Source organism: Puma concolor, chromosome C1 (assembly GCF_028749965.1).
Source record: "Puma concolor isolate L17-30 chromosome C1, mPumCon1.1.hap2, whole genome shotgun sequence".
Classification (NCBI taxonomy): Eukaryota; Metazoa; Chordata; class Mammalia; order Carnivora; family Felidae; genus Puma; species Puma concolor.
Genome location: NC_141674.1, coordinates 44,546,135 through 44,565,701, shown reverse-complemented (window position 1 = coordinate 44,565,701; position 19,567 = coordinate 44,546,135). Strand labels below are relative to the sequence as shown.

Here is a 19,567-nt window from a genome sequence, read left to right as displayed (position 1 = left end):
AGCGGTACATACAATGGGATATTTCGACCTTAAAAAGGAAGGAAATTCTGTAGTATGCTACAACGAGGATGAACCTTGAGGACATGATGCTAAATGAAGTAAGCTACTTCTATGAGAAACTTTGAGTAGTCAAACTCAAGTCAAGAATGGTGGTTCTTCTCTCTGAATGAGATGAGAGGGGGAGGGGAGAACGGGGAGTTATTGTGTTAAAAGCACAGTTTCAGACGAAAGGAATTATGGGGCTGAATGGTGGTGATAGATGCACTACAATGTGAATGTATTTAATACCACTGAACTGTCCCACTTAAAAATAGCTACAATGATCATTGTTGTATGTGTTTTACCACTATAAATAATCCTCTACCAACAATTAACGGACCCAAGGTAATAAACTGTATGATTTGATACTGTTCATATGACCTTTACCTCTGGAAAAGACAAAACTATACAACTGAGAACACAGCTGTGGTCACCAGAGGCTAAAGGTGGGAGAAGGACATGACCTCAAAGGAGGGAGTTTTTGGGGGTGATGATTGTGTTGGTGGTTACAAGAACCCCTCCATGTGCTAACATTCATAAACGGTACACAATCATAAGCCCTTTTGCTACATGTTCATTTAAAAGGTAAAATTAATTAATTGGCCCAACTGGAGGTTACTATTTTTCTCACCTGGACAATAGCAGCCCCAAAGGTTGAGGTTTATGGAGACAGAAAAGAAGAATCAAAGACGCAGGCGGGTAGGCAGGAAGAGAGAATGAGAACATGCGGGCTGGGTAAACAACTGTTCTGAGTATGTTTTTGTTCCTTTCCTTCTTTGAGAGTTCTCAGTCTTATTGAGGCTTCTTCCTCCTCTTCCCTAGTGTAAACTATCCTGATCAGCAGTCATTTCGAGGTTTCTCCTACAAAGGACAACACGCTTCAGTCTAACGGTGATGTTTAGGTGGAACTTAACTTTCCCAATCACCTAATAGTCCAACGACGCTCAGAATGGTTAAGGTTTTTGTGTGTGTGTGTGTTTTCCTTTTTTTTTTTTTTTTTTTTTGCTTTTTTGTTATTGTTGTTGTTTTAGGATGGTTAAGCTTTTAAAGCAAAGCCCTCTCTAACAGTTCCAATGTTTGAGTTCAGGCAGAGGAAGCAGAGGAAAGGCCTTTTCCATAGTGGCTGCAGGGTAACTTCGTGTATGAAGTTTGCATTTCAATTGCCCCCTCTTGACTGGAGCTTCAGAGAGACAGAACTTGAGACAAATCTGTCATTTAACAATTTTTAGTAGCCACCTTTAAAAAGCAAACGCGGCAAGTGAGATCAACTTCAATATTTTATTTAGCCCAGGGCATCAAAACATCATTTCAATGTGTAATCAATATAAAAATTATTAATGAAATATTTTGCATTCTCTTTTTTGTACTGCCTTTGAAATCCAGTGTATTTTACACTTAAAGTACATCTCAGCTTGGATTGGCCACAAGCCAATAGCTAGGAGCTGTTGTATAAGACAAAACAGGTCTATTCTTTTTTTTTTTTTGTAAGTTTATTGGTTTTGAGAGAAAGAGAAGAGCACGAGCAGAGGAGGGGCAGAGAGAGGGGGAGAGAGAATTCGAAGCAGACTCCGCACTGTCAGCACAGAACCCAGTGCGGGCCTCAAAACCATGAACTGTGAGATCATGACCTGAACAGAAATCAAGAGTCAGACGCCTGACTCACTGAGCCACCCAGGCGCCCCTAGACTATTCATTTTTAAAGCCCAATGAATATTTGAGCCTCAGCCCACATTCTTCATTCATTCATTGGTCAACAAAAGCCGGAGTGTCTAACATCAAGCATTATGCTAGAAACTGGAAATACAAAAGTGAACGAGACATCATGTGCCCTAAAGCTGTCTGTGGGGGTGAAAGACACATAGATACTTTAAAAATAACGTGAAAGAATCGTGACAGATGCACTCTCTTTTTTGAGCACCTGAAAGGGGAAGGAAGTGCCATAAATGTAGTTTTAGAGGTGGCCCTGAGCTGGTTTCAAGGATGTGTTTAAGGTTAGCTCTACTAAGGACCTGGGTAAGAGCATTCCAGAGGTGCCGGCGTGAGCAGAGGCAATGAAAAAATGAGGGATAATGGGGTCCAGGGAACCACCTAAGAGTGCATGTTTCTGCAAAGATGAAAGAGAGGGAAGTGGATAGGTAAGCAGGACCGGTGTAGGACCTGATCAGTCATGTTTAGCTTCTAAAATAAAAATCTCTTACACTTTCCAAAATATTAGAAAAAACAACCTGCTTTCTACAGAATTGAGGTGAAACGCCGGTAACAGTCATGACTCCTCTGTACTGACTGCCCCAGAGCACCCCACCCCTGGGGCTTGCGACACTGCAGGGCACAGTGGCCGCTACTGCGTTTGCAATGGCTGGGACTCCTTCCTTCCTTCTTCCCCCTCCAGTCCTGCCTATCTGCCTCAGGCAAGTGGAAAACGGGGAAGGGTGCTGACCACAGCCTGTCCCTCAAAAGCCTTTTGGAGTTCAGGGACAGGTCTTCACGCTTCTGGAATGTTTCCTCGTGGATAAAATGGGGCTCACACTACTACCCACCGCCCAAAAAGAACTGCTGTGTAACTCAAATGAATCTACAGAAGCGCCTCAAGACTAAATAAAAGGTGCGTTGTGTGGTCTTGCGGGCACGGAGTGACCTGACCTGCCGAGGTCAAGGCCAGGTTTGCATCCTCTCCGGCCGGCCGGGACAGGAATCCTGGGCCAAGCTGCAGGGTGGCTGACCCAGGGCGGTGGGGAGCCCCCACCGCACCCGTCGGAAGTAACCCAACGCATGACCACTTAACGCGACCCTCGAGGAGGCACCACTTAAGGAGCAGGGGCAGCAGCCGCATCCCTCGACCGCCGCCGCCCGCGTCCGCACAGCCTCCAGCACCGCAGGGCGCAGTTGACCCCACCAGCGCGCGTGTCCCCGGCCACCCCTCCCCACGCGTCGGAGAGAAGAGGGTGGAGCGGCCTGACTCCCGCAGCCAATAAAAGCAGCGGTTTCCTGGTCCGATCTCCGGCGCGGCTCACCATTGGCCGCCAGCCGGGTCTCGGCCCACCGAACCTTTGCGACCCCAGCCAATCGCGAGGCGGCGACGCGACCCCAAGACTCCCCGGGAGCGGGCTGCGGGCGGCGCGGGCGCAGGCGGGCGAGGAGCGGGTGGTGGTGACAGGCGGCGCGAGCTGGCACCCCCTCCCCCGCGCGGCGCGCCGCTGGCCCCACCATGGAGCCCGCCGTGTCGCTGGCCGTGTGCGCGCTGCTCTTCCTGCTCTGGGTTCGCGTGAAGGGGCTGGAGTTCGTGCTCATCCACCAGCGCTGGGTGTTCGTGTGCCTCTTCCTCCTGCCGCTCTCGCTCATCTTCGACATCTACTACTACGTGCGCGCCTGGGTGGTGTTCAAGCTCAGCAGCGCGCCGCGGCTGCACGGGCAGCGTGTGCGGGACATCCAGAAGCAGGTGAGCGACGCCGGGCGGGGCACACCGGAGCTGGTCCGCGGCACTCGGTCGTGCGCGCTGAGAGCGCCACGCCGGGTGCGAGGTGGCGGGCCGTGCGCCGGTTTTGGAGGGGGGTTTGAACTCAAAATGTGATGGGGGGGTGGTGCTTCCCGGAGAGGGAACGGAGTGAGCAAAGGCCTTCGGGGGACAGAACGTTGCTCGGTGTCTGTGGAGTGCCTACTATGTGCGGAGCACGTGCGGGTCCCCAGAGGGATATAAAGGATCACGAGATAGGGGAAGGTGAGCCGTGCACAGGTGGCTGCCACCAGTCCCAAGCGGTCTCAGAGCGGGGAGGCCCTCTGGGAGGTGGAGCTGGCACTAGAGACTGGGAAGTAGGGAGGAAGAGGTGTCAGGGGGAGGGTCGGATTTGAGCCAAGGTCCAGAGCGGGAGAAGGTTGGAAGGCAGTTCCGAGCTAGGGTGGGGCGGGGCCTTGAGTTTGGAGTTTACTCTGTAGCAGCCGGGAGCTGTGGATTCCTGTAGACTGAAGGACTAAAGTGAGAAAGTAGCACCCAGCCAGGGCGAGGAGCCTCGCGGCGCGGCTCTGGGCCTGGCGTTCACTCCTTGGGGAGGCATCTCCAGTAACTCTGGAAGTGCGCCTCCGGAGCCTGTGCCCCAGCCGGTGCTCACAGTGGAGCCTCCTTCTCCGTGCCCAGCGTTGGCATGAGCATCGGGTCTGGGCATTTTCTTGGCTCCCTCTGCCCCTGCTTATGTTCCTCTCTTAGGGGTGTTAGGTTGCAAGGAGCTTCTGTTTCCTGCCACCACCCTCACCGCAGGTGTAGCAGCCTCCATGTTCTGTTGGCGCAGGGCTGGGTGCTGCAAGCAAGAGTGGGAAGATGGATGCTGAGGGCCACTCCCATGAAGGATAAGACCTTGGACTGGGTGGCAGGATGCAGCGTCTGGAACTGCTTTGCGTGGGCTGCCCTGGCCTCAGTTGATCAGTCACAGCTCCAGAGCCCTGCCTACCCTCCCTTCCCAGTTGCACCCTCTTTCCTAGCTCTTTCCACTTATTCAGATTCTCCATGTATTTGTCACCGCCCCCCCTCCTCCCGACCAATCAGAGTGTGAGCTCCTTGAAGGCAAGGACTGTTGTCCAACTCACATCGGGCCCATGGGGTCTGGCCCAGAGCAGCCCAGTGAGCGCTTGTTCACCTGAACGAAGCCATAGGGTTCACTGGACAGGAAGACAAGGGGCTTGCCCAAACCAGCCCACTGCCTTGGACCTGCCATGTGCCACCGCCTGTGCCCCTGATGTCCATCATTTCTAATCTCACGGCAACCCTGGTAGGTCTTATGCCTGTTTTACAGGTGGAAAAATTGAAGCTGAAGCTGTAGTGATGTGTCCAAGTGGGTATAGCTAGTAAATGGGGCTGGACCCCAGGCCCAGGTCAGCCTGGTTTTAGAGCCTGAACTCTGACCTATCTTCTTTCCCAGCCCTTTCCATTCCACCCAGAAGGTCTGGTTCTGTTGCCTCACACCTAGCTCGTGGTAACAGCCATCTGACCAGCCACTTAAGTAGTTGCCCCTTATCTTGGCCGTCCCCACCTCTCTCTGGCACGTGGTCACAAGAACATTGCCTCCCTGCCCAGATTCTTGTTTGGTTCGCATCAGGATCCAGTCCAACCGGTGGTTCAGGCTTTAAAACCTCAGACTCACTTCCTGTGGCCCATCCGACGCACCCACAATCCATTTCCTGCACCGCTGAGTTTGAAGTCCTGGGACTGCAGAGTCAGGCAGGGGCAAGGCCTGCTTGATGGTGGAATCCCACCTCTCACCCCTTCACAGAAATCTCTTCCTCAGTAACCCTCCTCTGCTCGAACACCTGTGTTTCACAGGGTGCTCTGGCCTCTGATGGTAGGAAAGTTCTCCCCCATGTTGAGCGGTTTGCCTCACAAACAGCTCTTGCTTCAATGCAACGTCCTCCACAACTTGGTTGCATGTGATAGGATCCAAACTCAGATTGGCCTGAACAAAAAGGGATTTTATTGGCCCAGGTCCTGAAAAGTCCAGGAGTAAAACTGGCTCAGGTATGACTGGATCCAGGATCGCCTGTCCCTAATCTCCCAACTCTCCATCCCTCTGCCATCTTTTGGCTCTGCTTTCCTCCGGGTTGACCTCATTCTCAGGGAGACCCGTTTCCCTGTGGAAACCCCAGCAGTTTCATCCAACCAGCTCAGCAACCCCAGTAAAATGGGAGCGCCTCTCCTAGAACAGGTCTTACTGTCTTGACTGGGATCCTGGGCCCATCCCTGAACCTGTCACTATGGCCCGAAGGATGGAATCAGACCTCAGTCCTGTGCCCACCTTCTGGGGCAGGGCTAGACTCAGCATCACCTGGACCAAAGGAAGATGGGAATATTAGAAGCATATGATGAGGAAATGGGTGGTCGAAGCTCACAGCGACAGATGTCCTTCTCAGTAGGAAGGGGACACTTCCTCCCATGTTCCTGATAGGCATGGCACCTCGCCGTTTGCTCTCGGTGTTTTGTGTTCTGGTCACTTAGAGTAGAGGTTTTGCAAAGCTCTTCCTTCCATCGGATTGGTGGTCCTTCCCTGCCCCTACTCTCACCCTTCAAGTGACACGGGTTAACACACACACACACACATACACACACATACACACACATGCTTAGAACAGGGCTTGGCACATAATGAGCCTCAGTAATGAGTGTTAACTGTTATTCTGTTCTTGACCGTTAACTCAAGCACATCTATCTTTCCAGGTCTGAAGTTGGACAGTCCTGCCTGTGAATCTGGGCTCTGCCCTTCACTGGTTGATTGACCAAATTATTCTGCTTCTCGGTTTTCTCACCTACAAAAGAGGGCTGGTCATCCCGCCCTGCTGGGGTTGCTGGGAGAATTAAAGTACCCACAGTGTACAGTGGGTGCCTGGCACAGTGGGGGCACCCAGTAAATGGTTTTCCCTTGTCAGGTTGTGTTATGACGGCTACAAAACCTTTCCCGAGCTTCCCAGTTAGAGTTGTTTCCATAGCACTTTGATCCTGTTTTTTAGCTCTTTCTTCATCCTGTTTTGGGGGTGTGGTAACACCTCGGCTTTTCTGTTGGCCACACTAGCCGGGGAGGTTTCAGAGGGAAAGGCCTGTGGGCCTGCCAGGGCCTGGCAGGATGCAGAGGCTCAGTAAATATTTGCTCACACGGGAAGGCGTCACTCCAGGCGCCCTCTCGTGAAAACAGGGCCGCGAGCTGCTCTGGGGACCCCTGGTGGGGCCAGCTCAGTCTCTGTCCCACTGTTGCAGGTTCGGGAATGGAAGGAGCAGGGCAGCAAGACTTTCATGTGCACGGGACGCCCCGGCTGGCTCACTGTCTCGCTGCGGGTCGGGAAGTACAAGAAGACACACAAAAACATCATGATCAACCTGATGGACATTCTGGAGGTAGACACCAAGAAACAGGTGAGGGTGCCACAGTTCCCTGGCTCGGGGAGCAGGTGGGGCACTTCCCCTGGTGCAAGTGACTCACAGGGAGACTTCAACCAAGAAGACCCCGGCGGGGACGGGACCAAGACCCCTGGTCATCACAGAAGGCTCTGCCATCTTTCAAAACCTCATAGCTTTGGAAGAGATCAGTCATAGCCTTGTTCCCCAGGAGGGGCAAATTGAGCTCAGGGAGACCTGTTGATTGTCAGCAGTTCCATGGGAAGAAAGGATGGGGTAATCGTGGGCAAAGAGGAGAGAGAAAATGCAACCTATTACCCCTTCCCAGTAAGGAAGCATTCTGGTAAAAAATGGGCTTTGGAGGCGGCAAGGAGGAAGGGTGACCCACTTGTTAATAGACTTAGACATGTGCTTAATCTTTGTTCTGTCCAATGGTTTTTCTTGAAACCTGGCATAAGGAAAAAGGAAATAAGTCTAAATCAAAGACAGCACAGGGGGATTGTATCACTTCTTCCTTCCTTCCTACCTTCCTTCCTTTGCTTCTTCTCTTTCTCCCTCTCTCTTTTCTTTCCTTTACTTTTTTCTTTTCTTTACTTCCTTCCTTCTTTCCTTTCTCTCTCTTTCTTTCTCTCTCTTTCCCTCCCTCCCTCCTTCTCTTTCTGTCACAATTTTATTTCTAATGGAAGATCACACAATACCCTAGTAGTAGGGAGTTATTAGATATGGTGTATCCACACTATGGCATTTTGTTGTGAGGCCTTGGCCATGTTGCTTAATGTCCCTGTGTCTTTTCTTTTTTTCCTAAGCAGCTGTATTGATATATACTTGATATGAAATAGTGCACAGGTGTCCCATGACAATAAATTTTGGCATATGTATGCACAATCAAGACAATGAACATACCCATTGCCCCCAGAAGTTTCCTTGTGCCCCTTGGGAATCCCTTGTTTAGCCCCCTACCTGCCTCTTCCCCCCACATTCCTAGGCAAATAATGGCCTGCTTTGTATCATTAGTTTGTATGTCGAGTTTCATATAAATGGCATCAGGCATTAGGTACTCTTTTTTATTTTGTCTGACAACTTTCACTCAGCATAATTTTTTTTTAATGATTATTTATTTTTGAGGGGGGGGGGAGGGGCAGAGAGAGGGAGACACAGAGTCTGAAGCAGGCTCCAGGCTCCAGGCTGTCAGCACAGAGCCTGACTCGGGGCTCAAACCCACAAACCAGGAGATCATGACCTGAGCCGAAGTCAGACACTCAACCAACTGAGCCACTCAGGTGCCCCTCACTCAGCATAGTAATTTTGAGATACATCCATGTTGAAGCAAGTATCAGAAGTGCGTTCTGTTTTACTGATGAGTAGTATTCCATTGTTTATGTAGATCACAGTTTGTTTACCCATTCACTTATCGATGGACATTTGGGTTGTTTCCAGTTTGGGGCTATTACCGAGTGGCTAGGAGCATTTGTGTACAGTCTCTATATGGACCTATACTTTCTTTTGGGTAAATACTTGGAAGTGGGATAGGTGGATCCTATGATGGGAGTATGGTTAACTTTTTAAGAAATGGTTAAATTGTTTTCTAAAGCGGTTGTCGCATTTCACATTCCCACGAGCGTTCCAGTGGCTCCACATCATCATAAACTTGGTGTGGTTGGTCTTAATCCTAATGGGTCTGTAGTGGTAGCTCGTTGTGGTTTAACTTCCATTTTCCTAATGACTGACGATGGGCATCTTTCCATGTGCATACTTGCCATTTGTGTATCTTTTTTGGTGAAGTGCCTGTTCAAATCTTAGGTTGAGTCTTTTTATTGGGTTGCTTTCCTATTATATATTCTAGAAACAAGTCCTTCATCAGATACACAATTTGCAAATATTTTCTCCAGTTTTTGACTTCTTTTGAAAACCAGAGTTAACTTTGGAGTTCAGTATATTCATTTCTTTCATAGGTTGTATTTGTGATGTCTTATTTAAGAAGTCTTGCCCTAGTCCTATGTTTTCTTCTAGAAGTATTACAGTTTTCTGTTTTACATTTAAGACCTTGATCCATTTGGAGTTAATTTTTGCATATGGTATCAAATGTGGGTGAAAAAATATTTTTTTGTATGTGGATTTCCTGTTGTTCTAGCCCCTTTTGTTGAAGAGATAATCTTTTCTCCACTGAATTGGCTTTGCTCCTTTGTTGAAAATCATTTTTCATATACGTAGGTCTGTTTCTAGAATCTTCTGTTCTGTTGATCTGTTTGCCCATCTGTATGCCAATACCATACAGTCTCAATTGCTGTCGCTTTATAATAAGTCCCTAAGAATGAGTTGGGAGTACTCCTTCCTTTTCATTTTTCTGGAGGTGTTTGTATAAAATTGGTATTATTTCTTCATGCAGTAATTAGTAGAATTAACAGTGAAACCATCTGGGCCTGGATTTTTCTTTGTGAGCAAGTTTTTATCTACAAAATAAAAATTTATAATAGCACTATGACTCTTCAGTTTGTTTCTTCTTGGTGAGCTTGGTAGTTTGTGTCTCTAAAGCTGTTTGTCTATTTCAAGTTGTATAATGAATTGACATTAGGTTATTCATGATACTCCCCTACTGTCTTTTGAACACCTGTAGAATCTGTAGTGATGCCACATGTTTCATTCCTGATATTGGTCATTTGTGACTCTTCTCTTCTTCCCGACCAGTCTAGCTAGAGGTTAGTCAACTATACTGATCTTCTCACAGAAGTAGCTTCGGTTTCATTGATTTTTCTCTACTTTTGGTTTGTTTGTTTTCTATTTCATTGACTTCTGCTTTGATCTTTCTTAATTCCTTTCTTTTACTTACTTTGCATTTAATTTTACACTTAATTTGGTCTAGTTTTTTTAAGTTGAAAGCTGAGGTAATTGATTTAGGCCTTTTTTTCTAATATAGATGTTTAGTGCTATAAATTTTCCCCCTAAGCACAGTTTTAAAACAATCCCACAAATTTTGAATCTCTTCACATTCATTTAGTTCAAAATACTTTCTGGTTTCTCTTTTTTCTTTTTTTTAAGAGAGAGAGTGAGTGTGTGCACAGACGAGAAGCAGAGAGAGAGGGAAAGAAAATGTTAAGCAGGCTCCATGCTCAGTGCAGAGTCTGACGTGGGGCTCAGTCCCATGACCCTGGGATTATGACCTGAGCTGAGATCAAGGGCCAGACACTCAACCGACTGAGCCACCCAGGCATCCCTGGTTTTCCTTTTGATACTGCTTTCACTCATGGGTTATTTAGAAGCATGTTATTCAGTTTCCAAATATTTGGGAATTTCCCAGAGATCTTTCTATTACCGATTCCTAATTTAATTCGGTTATGGTTAGAAAACATACTTTATATGATTAGAATCCTTTTCATCTTACTGAGACTTACTTTATTGCCCAGAATATGGGCTATCTTGGTAAATGTTCCATGTGCATTTTTTTTAACACATATTCTGCTCTTTAGGGTGGCATGTCAGTTAGGTCAAGTTTGTTGATTCAAGTTTGTTGTTCCAAGTTTTCTATATTCTTACAAATTTTCTCTCTGTGCTGTCAATTATTGAAAGAGAGATATTGAAATCTCTGCCTGTGATTGTGGATTTAGTTCTCTTAGAGCTCCATCAGGTTTTGCTTCATGTATTTTGAAGCTCTGCTAATAGGTATATAAATGTTTAGGATTTTTATGTCCTCTTGATTGAATGATTTATGTCCTCTTGATGAATCCCTTTATCATTAGGAAATGACTCATTTTATTCCTAGTTACCTTCTTTGAGATCTACTTTATCTGATATGATTAATAAAGTCATTTCATCTCTCTCTTGACTAGTGGTGGCATGGTGTCCACTTATATTTAAAGCGTGTTCCTTGCAGGCAACATATAGTTAGATACTGCTTTTTAATCCGATCTGACAATCTCTGCCTTTTAACTGAGACGTTAAAGCCATTTTTATTTAATGCCATTATCAATAAGGTTTGATTTAAATCTGTCACCTTGTTCTTTGTCTTCTATTTGTCCCTTTGTTCTTTGTTCCCTTTTTTTTTTTTTTTTTTTTTTTGCCTTCATTTGGATTATGGAATCATTTTTGTAATCCTGTTTTAACTCTTTGGTTGGCTTACCTGTAACTTTATGTTTTGTTCTTTTGGCGGTTGTTTTAGGATTTATAGTTTGCACTTCACTTATCCCAGTCTACCTTCAAATGATAGCATCCTATGTCATGTGTATTGTAAGGGTCTTTAACATTAAAGTACTTCCGGTTCTCTTCTTTCCACCTTTGTGCTATCGTTGTCATACTTTTATATGTTGTAAACCCCACTGTTATTTAAAAGTCTGTTATCTTTCGAAGAAATATGAATAATAAGAAAAAAATCTTACATACTTACCGATGTAGTTACCATTTCTTCATTGCCTCGTGTTTCCATCTGGTTTCATTTTTCTTTCTGCCTGAAGGAATTCCTTCAACATTTCTTGTATGGTGATTTTGCTGGTGACGAAGCTTTCAGCTATGGTAATGTCTGAAAATATTTTTCTTGTTTTTGCCTTCATTTCCTTTACATTTCTTTTTTATTTTGGGGAACTACATATAACATAAAATTTCTCATCTTGACCTATTTTGTTGTCGGTGGGGAGAGGGGCAGAGAGAGGGAGAGAGAGAATCTTAAGCAGGTTCCATGCCCAACATGGAGCCCACTGCAGGGCTTGATCTCACGCCCCTGAGCTGAAATCAAGGCAGACGCTTAACCAGCAGACCCACCCAGTTGCCAAACCATATTTTTTAAGTAGGCTCCATGCCCAATATGGGTCTTGAACTCACGACCCTGAGATCAAGAGTCACATGCTCCACAGACTGAGCCCGCCAGGCGCCACAGTCATCTTAACTGTTTTTCAGAGTACACTGAACAAATTCTATCTTTGTGATTTTGGCTACTCAGTGTACTTCATAAGTGGAATCATACAGTATTTGTTTTTTTGTGCCTATCTATTTTGCTTGGCGTAATGTCCTTAAGGTTCATTCATCTTATAGCATATTGCAGAATTTTCTTCCTTTTAAAGGGTGAACAATATTTCATTGTGTGTGTGTGTATATATATATATACACACACACACACAAACACCACATTTTGCTTATCCATTAATCTGTTGATGGACATTGGGTTGTTCCCATGTTTTAGCTATTGTGAATCATGCCACTAGGAATGGGGATGTACAAATACGTTTTCAAGTCCTGCATTCAATTCTTTCAGGTATATAGCCAAAAGTGGGATTGCTGGATTGTATGGTAATTCTATGTTTAATCTTTTTTGAGGACCTGTCATACTGTTTTCCACAGCAGCTATACCATTTTGCGTTCCCACCAACGGTACACCAGGGTTTCAATTTCTCCACATCTTCACCATCACGTGTTATTTTCCGGGTTTTTGTTTGTTTTGTTTTTTGATAATCCATCCTAACACATTTTAGGTTGCCTTCATTTTTGAAAGTTGTTTTCACTGGGTATGAAATTCTAGGCTGATAGGGGTTTTTTTTCACTGTAAGTTAAAGATGCTTCACTGTCTTCTTTCCTGCATTGTTTGCACAAAGCAACCTCTCATCCTAATCTTTGTTCCTCTGCGTGGAACATGTCTTTTTTATTTCTGGCTGCTTCCAAGATTTTATCATTAGAGCAATTTTATTATGATGCCCCTTGGTATAGTTTTTTTTCCTAATTCTTGTGCTTGGGATCCATTATAATTTTCACCAAATTTGGAAAATGTGGGGGTCATTATTTCTTCAAGTGTTTTTTTCTGTCTCCTGCTCTCCTTTGAGGACTGTCACACATCTATGAGACCTCTTAACGTTGTTCCAGGGCTCAGCTCACTGATACACTGTAAACATTGTAAAAAAATTTTTCTTTGGGTGTTTCCTTTAGGAGAGTTCGAATTGCTGTGTCCTTGAGTGCACTGCTCTTTTTTCCTGCAGTGTCTACTTTGCTGTTGATCCCAGCCAGTGTATCTTTCATCTCCGATGTTGTTTTCATTTCTAGAAGTTTGATTAGGATCTTTTTACTGTCTTTTTAACATCTCTACTTAATTTTTTGAATATAGGAAATATAGTAATATAATTACTGGTTTATAACAATTATTTTAATGTTCTTGTTTGCTAATTGTAATATCTCTGCCAAATCTGGGCCTATTTTATCAAAACAGATTGATTGATTGATTGATTGATTTTCCTCCTTTTATGAGTCAAATCCTCCTGCCTCTTTGCATACCTGGTAAACTTCGACTGGGTTCTAGACATTGTGAATTTTACCTTGTTGGGTGCTGAATATTTTTGTGTTCCTGTAACACTTCTTGAGCTTTGTTCTGGGACACAGCTATGTTACTGGGAAATAGTTTGATCCTCTTGGGTCTTGATTTTTCAGGTGGGGTCAAAGCAGCGGGTAATCTAAGGATAGTTCTTCCCCATTGCTGAGGCAAGGTCATACTCTCCCCATTGCCTTATGAACCCTGAGGTTCTCCAGTCTGCCTTGTGAGAACAGATATTCCTTCCTTCCCTGGGCGAGCCCTTGGCATTGTTGCCACTTTCCCGAGCCTCAGCCTCAGGTAACTTCCTTACGTGTATGCACTGATCATACTTCACTGAACGCTCGGTGGGCATCCTTTGCGGTTCTTCGAAATTTTCTCTGTGCAGTTCTCCCCTCCGGTGCTCTGTCCTGCAAACTCAATTCACCTTGGTCTTCTGCGGCTCTCAACACAGAGTTCACTGGGCTCCGCTGCCTTTCCCCTCCCTGCACTGCCTGATTCCAGGGAATTAGGCTGGGCGTTCACAGGGCTCCCTTTGTTTCCTGCCTCCCAGGGGTCATTAACGTCATTGCCCAATGTCCACGATGTTGAAACTCTCGTTTTGCTTATTTTGTCTGTTTCCTGCTTTCAGGCAGCAGGGTAAATCTGGTCCCTGTTGCTCCATCTGGACTAGAAGCAGAAGTACACGTTGGCATGTTAATGTGTCTATTAAAAATTGTGTTTTCCAAGAATACTTAATGGCAAGGGATGATGGTCATAGTGTCAAATTTTAAAAAGCAAAGCAGAAAAATATGTGTATGCGTGCCTGAATTTGTGTGTTATGTGTGCGTTGTATTACGACATGCAAAATAGCCATACATGCTGTGGGAAAAGACTGAAAGTAAATACACTCCAGTATTAACACTGATAGCTAGGATGACACGAAGAAGTAGGATGGATGATTTTTGTCTTTATCATATATGCGGTTTCTTTCAAATAAATGAGCACTTCTATAATCTCAAAGAAAAATAATCTAAGTATTAAGTGTAACGATATTTGAAAGGACGAGATTAAACACTAGCAAACCCAGCACCAGAAACCCCATTCACTGTAGCGAAAGCTAGTGGCATATTCTAGAAAGAGGCCATAAACGGCATGTAGAAATCCTGTGTGATTGTGTGAGAAGGTTTGGGATGACACCTTCTGTGTGGAGAAGCCCCCAGTAGCCCTTGCAGCCTCCTTGTGACCCAGGGTCTCTCTTCTTGTGTCAACAGATTGTCCGTGTGGAACCCTTGGTGACCATGGGTCAGGTGACTGCCCTGCTGACTTCCATTGGCTGGACCCTGCCTGTGTTGCCCGAGCTGGATGACCTCACAGTGGGTGAGGACTGTAGGGTCAGAGCTGAGGCACCGTGTTGGTTCAGGGGCCGCCACTATTCCATCCATGACAGAAGCCACCACCTCTGTCCACCTAGCGCCAAAGGCAGGGCGTTCACTGCCTACCTTTCCATCTCTGAGCAGCTCAGGTTATTAGGCAGCACCTTCTCCTCTCTGGTGCAAATATGCGTCCCTGTGACTCATGTCCGTTATTCCAGTTCTGCCTTGTAGAGTGAACACAATAAGTCTAGTCCCTCTCTTCTTCCTCAGGATTCATGATCCCCAAAGCTTTTCCTTTCCAGGGCAAACACCTTTAGCTCCTGTAACTATTCCCACAGAGCATGGCATCCTGCCACCCAGACAACCCCCCTTTTCATCAAGGTCTCTCTTAAGATGAATGAACATGGTTTTCTAAGCTGGGTCTGGCCAGAGGTGAGGGTGTGAACGCCTTTGACAGGCTCTCATGTCCGTTCCCCTACGCTGGGAAAGCCCTCAGGTCCTGTCCTAGCTCCTCCTTCCCTCTCCTCTCCAGATCCAAAGAGATGGGAAATCTATCCCAAGCAGCCAGCCCTCTCACGTCTCCCTTGTGCTGTGAGCAACCCCAGCTCCCATGAAGTGCCCTTTACCCAATCCCCCTTGAACCTGCACCCCACAGCTCTGCCTGGCTAACACACGTGTCTCTGCAGGGGGCTTGATCATGGGCACGGGCATTGAGTCATCATCGCACAAGTACGGTCTGTTCCAACACATCTGCACCGCCTACGAGCTGGTCCTGGCTGACGGTAGCTTTGTGCGATGCACACCGGTGAGTTCAGAGACGGGGGACATCCCACCAGCCTGCCCTGGGCATCAAGGGTCCGGGGGTTGGGGAGGGAGGGACCCTGGGGATGCTTCCCTTCAAACACACCTGTTCGGTCTGGGTCTGTATTCATAATAATCACAAAGATTGATATAACCCCTTACACGTGCTCAAATACTATTATAAATGTTTCATACGTATTAAGCCATCTAATCCTTCGATAACTTCCTGAGGTAATATTATTAGCCACATCTTATAGATAGGAAACTAAAACACAAAGAGGTTGATAAACCTTCCTGGGACACACAGCGAGGAAATCCCACACAGCTGGGATTCAAACCCAGAATATCAGGCGCCCAGATCAATGCCCTTAACAATTTATCACTCCGTTCTGCCTCTCTCAGGGAAGTCAGGCCTGAGCCACAAAGCTCTATGCCATATGCTGTGAGGTGTAACTAAAAGTGGCAAGAGGGGTGGTTTGGAAAAAATAAAAGATAATTCTGCCCAGAGTGGGATGCAAACATTTAAGGTGTTTTACCCTAATGAGCGGGACAGGATTGAGACTTTAAACAAACTCAGATTGCCGAGCCTATCAAAGGGGCCCCTGGATGGTAGGGACAGAGTGACTCTTTAAAGGAAGATGGTTCAGAGAGTGACCAGGGTCGGTGGTCCCACAGAAGAGAGTCCGGGGCAGGCTTGAGAGCACCGGTCTTAGACAAGGATTCACACCAATTCAGCACGTTTTCTGAAACACTTGCCTGGGCCCAGCCTTCCAACCTGTTTATTACCAGCAGAGAAAGGAGACAGACATTCGAGAATCGCTCCCCTTCTCTGAGGCCCATTTTCCTCACCTGACAAATGCATCATCAGGAGGAGATGATAGATGCCAGATGTGAAGCTCCTAATGTAGAGGCTGGGTACCTGGCAGATACCCAGTTATTACAGCTGCTGTCTGACAGTGTAGTGAGGTGGGGGCCCAGATGGCCCACTTCCACTGTTCCAGAGACTTCTGCCAGCCTGCTGCCGAGCTCCCCCGCTCCAGTCCCCTGCCCCAGCGCACCCCACCCCGCCCGCACCAAGTGCATACAGCATGCGCAGTGACCACACGGGACTGTCCTCTTGGGTAAGGGCCAGCCAAAGCTAGACGTTTCCAAAAAGCGCTTTGTTAAAATCAAAGAATCTGAATTAGAAGGACCAGATGAGAAGTCTCCAAGACAAATACCGAAACGAGAAATGATAAGGTTAGAAGCGGATGGCAGAACCAGATGAGGTCTTGCGGGAAGAACGCTGGGTCGGGACTTAGGTGACCCTGCCTGAGCCCTGGCATCCCTGTGCTGACTTGTGGGATGCCTCGGGTCACATGGGAAGAAGCCCTGCCACTTCTTAGAGCCTCACTTTCCTTACTGTTCAAGTGGGAATGTGAGTGCTCTGGGCTGCCAGGGCGGGGCTGGGGGGTGGGGTAGGAGAAGGTTGGATTTCACAGCTAATGGACTGAGAAAGCCTTGTAGGTTTGAGGAATGGCCCATTTTGATGTTTCTGGGCTCCTTACTCGGGTTCACACGATGAGATAGTGACAGCAGGAACTTAGCCGAGGCCCTGGGTCCTTTGCACCCCGTTGCCTGTGTGCCACGGTGCGGGGTCCGGGGATTCACCCTCTCAGCATGTGTTGACTCTGACTCCCAGTCGGAAAACTCAGACCTGTTCTACGCTGTGCCGTGGTCCTGTGGGACCCTGGGCTTCCTGGTGGCTGCCGAGATCCGCATCATCCCCGCCAAGAAGTACGTCAAGCTGAGGTTTGAGCCAGTGCGTGGCCTGGAGGCTATCTGTGACAAGTTCGCCCGTGAGTCCCAGCGGCCGGAGAACCACTTCGTGGAAGGACTGCTCTACTCCCTGGATGAGGCCGTCATCATGACAGGGGTCATGACAGACGAGGCAGAGCCCAGCAAGGTAGGCCAGGGTGTCAGCTGCCAAGGACCAAGGCCTGGGGAGAAGGAAGGCCTGGGTGGGCTGGGGCTGAGCCTCTTCCCCCACCCTGACCCTGGCAGCACATTCTTTGAGGCTGTGGCCTTGGTCAGCCCACCTGGGGTTTGGACCCTGAGATCTAAAGTCAGAGCTGTCTGGGGCCCCTGGGTGGCTCAGTCAGTTAAGCGTCCGACTTCGGCTCGGGTCACGACCTCACGGTTCGTGAGTTCGAGCCTCGTGTCGGGCTCTGTGCTGACAGCTCGGAGCCTGGGGCCTGCTTCACATTCTGGATCTCCCTCGCTCTCTGTCCCTCCCCCGCTCATTCTGTCTCTGTCTCTCAAAAATAAATAAATGTAAAAAAAAAAAATTAAAGTCAGAGCTGTCTGAGGGATGGAAGCATCCATTTACTCTGCCCTGACCCCCTGCCAGATACGTGCGTGTCTCTTGATAGGTGTAACCTTTATCTTCACTGCAACCGCACTGTATACATGAGGAAACCGAGGCTCCGAGAAGTCATGTAAACATCCCCCAAATGCAGAACCAAGATTTGAAGGATGGATTTGATGCCTCGGAATCTGGATTGATAGCCGTTTAATGTATAATTTTTAATAGCAGCTTTTTCGGGATTTGTATTCCTGAGAGACTTGGAACGTGTAAATGAGTGAAAGGAAGGAAAAGACCCAACCTGTCTAGAATATGTTTATTCTACCCATAACAATATTGAAGTGTATAAAGAAAAAGGAAAAGTTAAAGTGGGTCTCTTTACCCCAGGCTCACTCCCAGAGCAACTACTTGTAACACTGTGCATTCTTTTTTTTTTTTTTTTTTTTTTGAGAGAGAGAAAGAGAGAGTGCACAGGGGAGGGGCAGAGAGAGAAGGATAGAGAGAGAATCCTAAGCAGACAGAATCCTCTGCACTAACAGTGCAGGGCCCGACTCAGGGCTTAAACTCACAAACCATGAGATCACGACCTGAGCCGAAATCACGAGTGCAACGCTCAACCGACTGAGCCACGCAGGCGCCCCATCCCTGAACATTCTTCAAGGTGTGTGCACGTGTGCAGGTGAACGTGCCCTCCTTTCATGCCATGGTGTCCCGCGATTGCGTGTAAATATTTGACCCAACCCATTGCTCAGCGATGAACATTTATCCTGCTTCAAGTGTTTTGCTCTTACAAATAAGATTGCATCAAAGATTCTCTACCATCTCTCCTTGGCCTCTTGTGCAAGCAGCTCTGTGGGACTGAGTCCAAAATTTGGAATTCCTGACTTAAGGGTTTGAGCATATTAAATACTGACAGCTACAAGCAAACAGTCCTTCAGGAAAGTTGTGCTTCTGTCCGCTTCTGGTGACGGCGTGTGAGAGTGCCTTTCCCCCACCTTGCCAGCACTGGATAGGATCGCGCCTTCATTTTGGCCAATCTGATAGGGTTAAAAATAGCATCTCGTTTTATTTTGCAGCCTTCGGGTCACGTTCGAGGTTAGAACATCTCTTTGTCCGGTTTTCCAGTTTGTTTGTCCTCAGCTGTGATCGCCTGTTCAAATTGGCATTTTCTGGTTTAGTGTGATGTACGCGTTTCTCCACGCGGTTACGTTGCCTTCAAAACGGTCATTTCATGACTGTTGAACATCGTGTTGAGCTAACGCCCTGTCATTTACTAAACCGTCGCCGCACAGTTGGAAATAAGTTGCTTCCAGTCTTTCCTTATTTCAGTTCATGTAGCCATGAATATCTTTTGTCTGTGAAGGGAATAACATCTGAAAGTACATCGAAGGATAGGTACTCTTCAGCCTCCTGATCTATACCGGTATATTTAAAACATTTTAAAATTGTAAAGGACTGAAAATCATCTGGTACAATTCCTTCTCTAAACAAAGAAACGAGGCTCAGAGAGGGAAAGAGACTTCTCTGAGTCCACCCAGCTAGCATGGGGCAAATTTAAATTCAGGTCTCTGACTCCTAGTTCAGTGTTATAATTTAGCATCATTCACGTTGACCGCTGTGCCCTGTGCGCGGGCGCCGTGGTGGGCACTTGCCACGTTGTCTCTTCTCGTCTCCCAACCACTCCAGGGCGGGTAATGGCTCCATTTTGCTGGAGGAAGTATACAGTGCTGAAAGCAAGGCTCGGGGAGGCTAAGAACCCTGCCCAGCGTCCGCCCAGTGTGTTGGAAGGAGAACAAGCAAATTGGCAAACAGTGTACAGGATGACCCCGTTTTTACAGATCAGTGTGTATGCGCAGAAAAGAAAACCGAATACCCCGTGG

The 19,567-nt window shown here is 47.0% G+C and overlaps 1 protein-coding gene across 1 annotated transcript in view; it reads left to right on the top strand.

Annotated features, from left to right (window-relative positions):
* Window positions 1-3,131: 3,131 nt before the first annotated feature.
* DHCR24 (24-dehydrocholesterol reductase) overlaps window positions 3,132-19,567 on the top strand; it is a 28,212-nt gene continuing 11,776 nt past the window's right edge. The window contains exons 1-5 of the mRNA XM_025935316.2: window positions 3,132-3,475; window positions 6,770-6,925; window positions 14,441-14,546; window positions 15,229-15,347; window positions 17,025-17,288. Of these exons, the coding sequence (XP_025791101.1) occupies window positions 3,245-3,475; window positions 6,770-6,925; window positions 14,441-14,546; window positions 15,229-15,347; window positions 17,025-17,288 (876 nt within the window). The 5' untranslated portion in view covers window positions 3,132-3,244. The remainder of the gene's footprint in view (window positions 3,476-6,769; window positions 6,926-14,440; window positions 14,547-15,228; window positions 15,348-17,024; window positions 17,289-19,567) is intronic.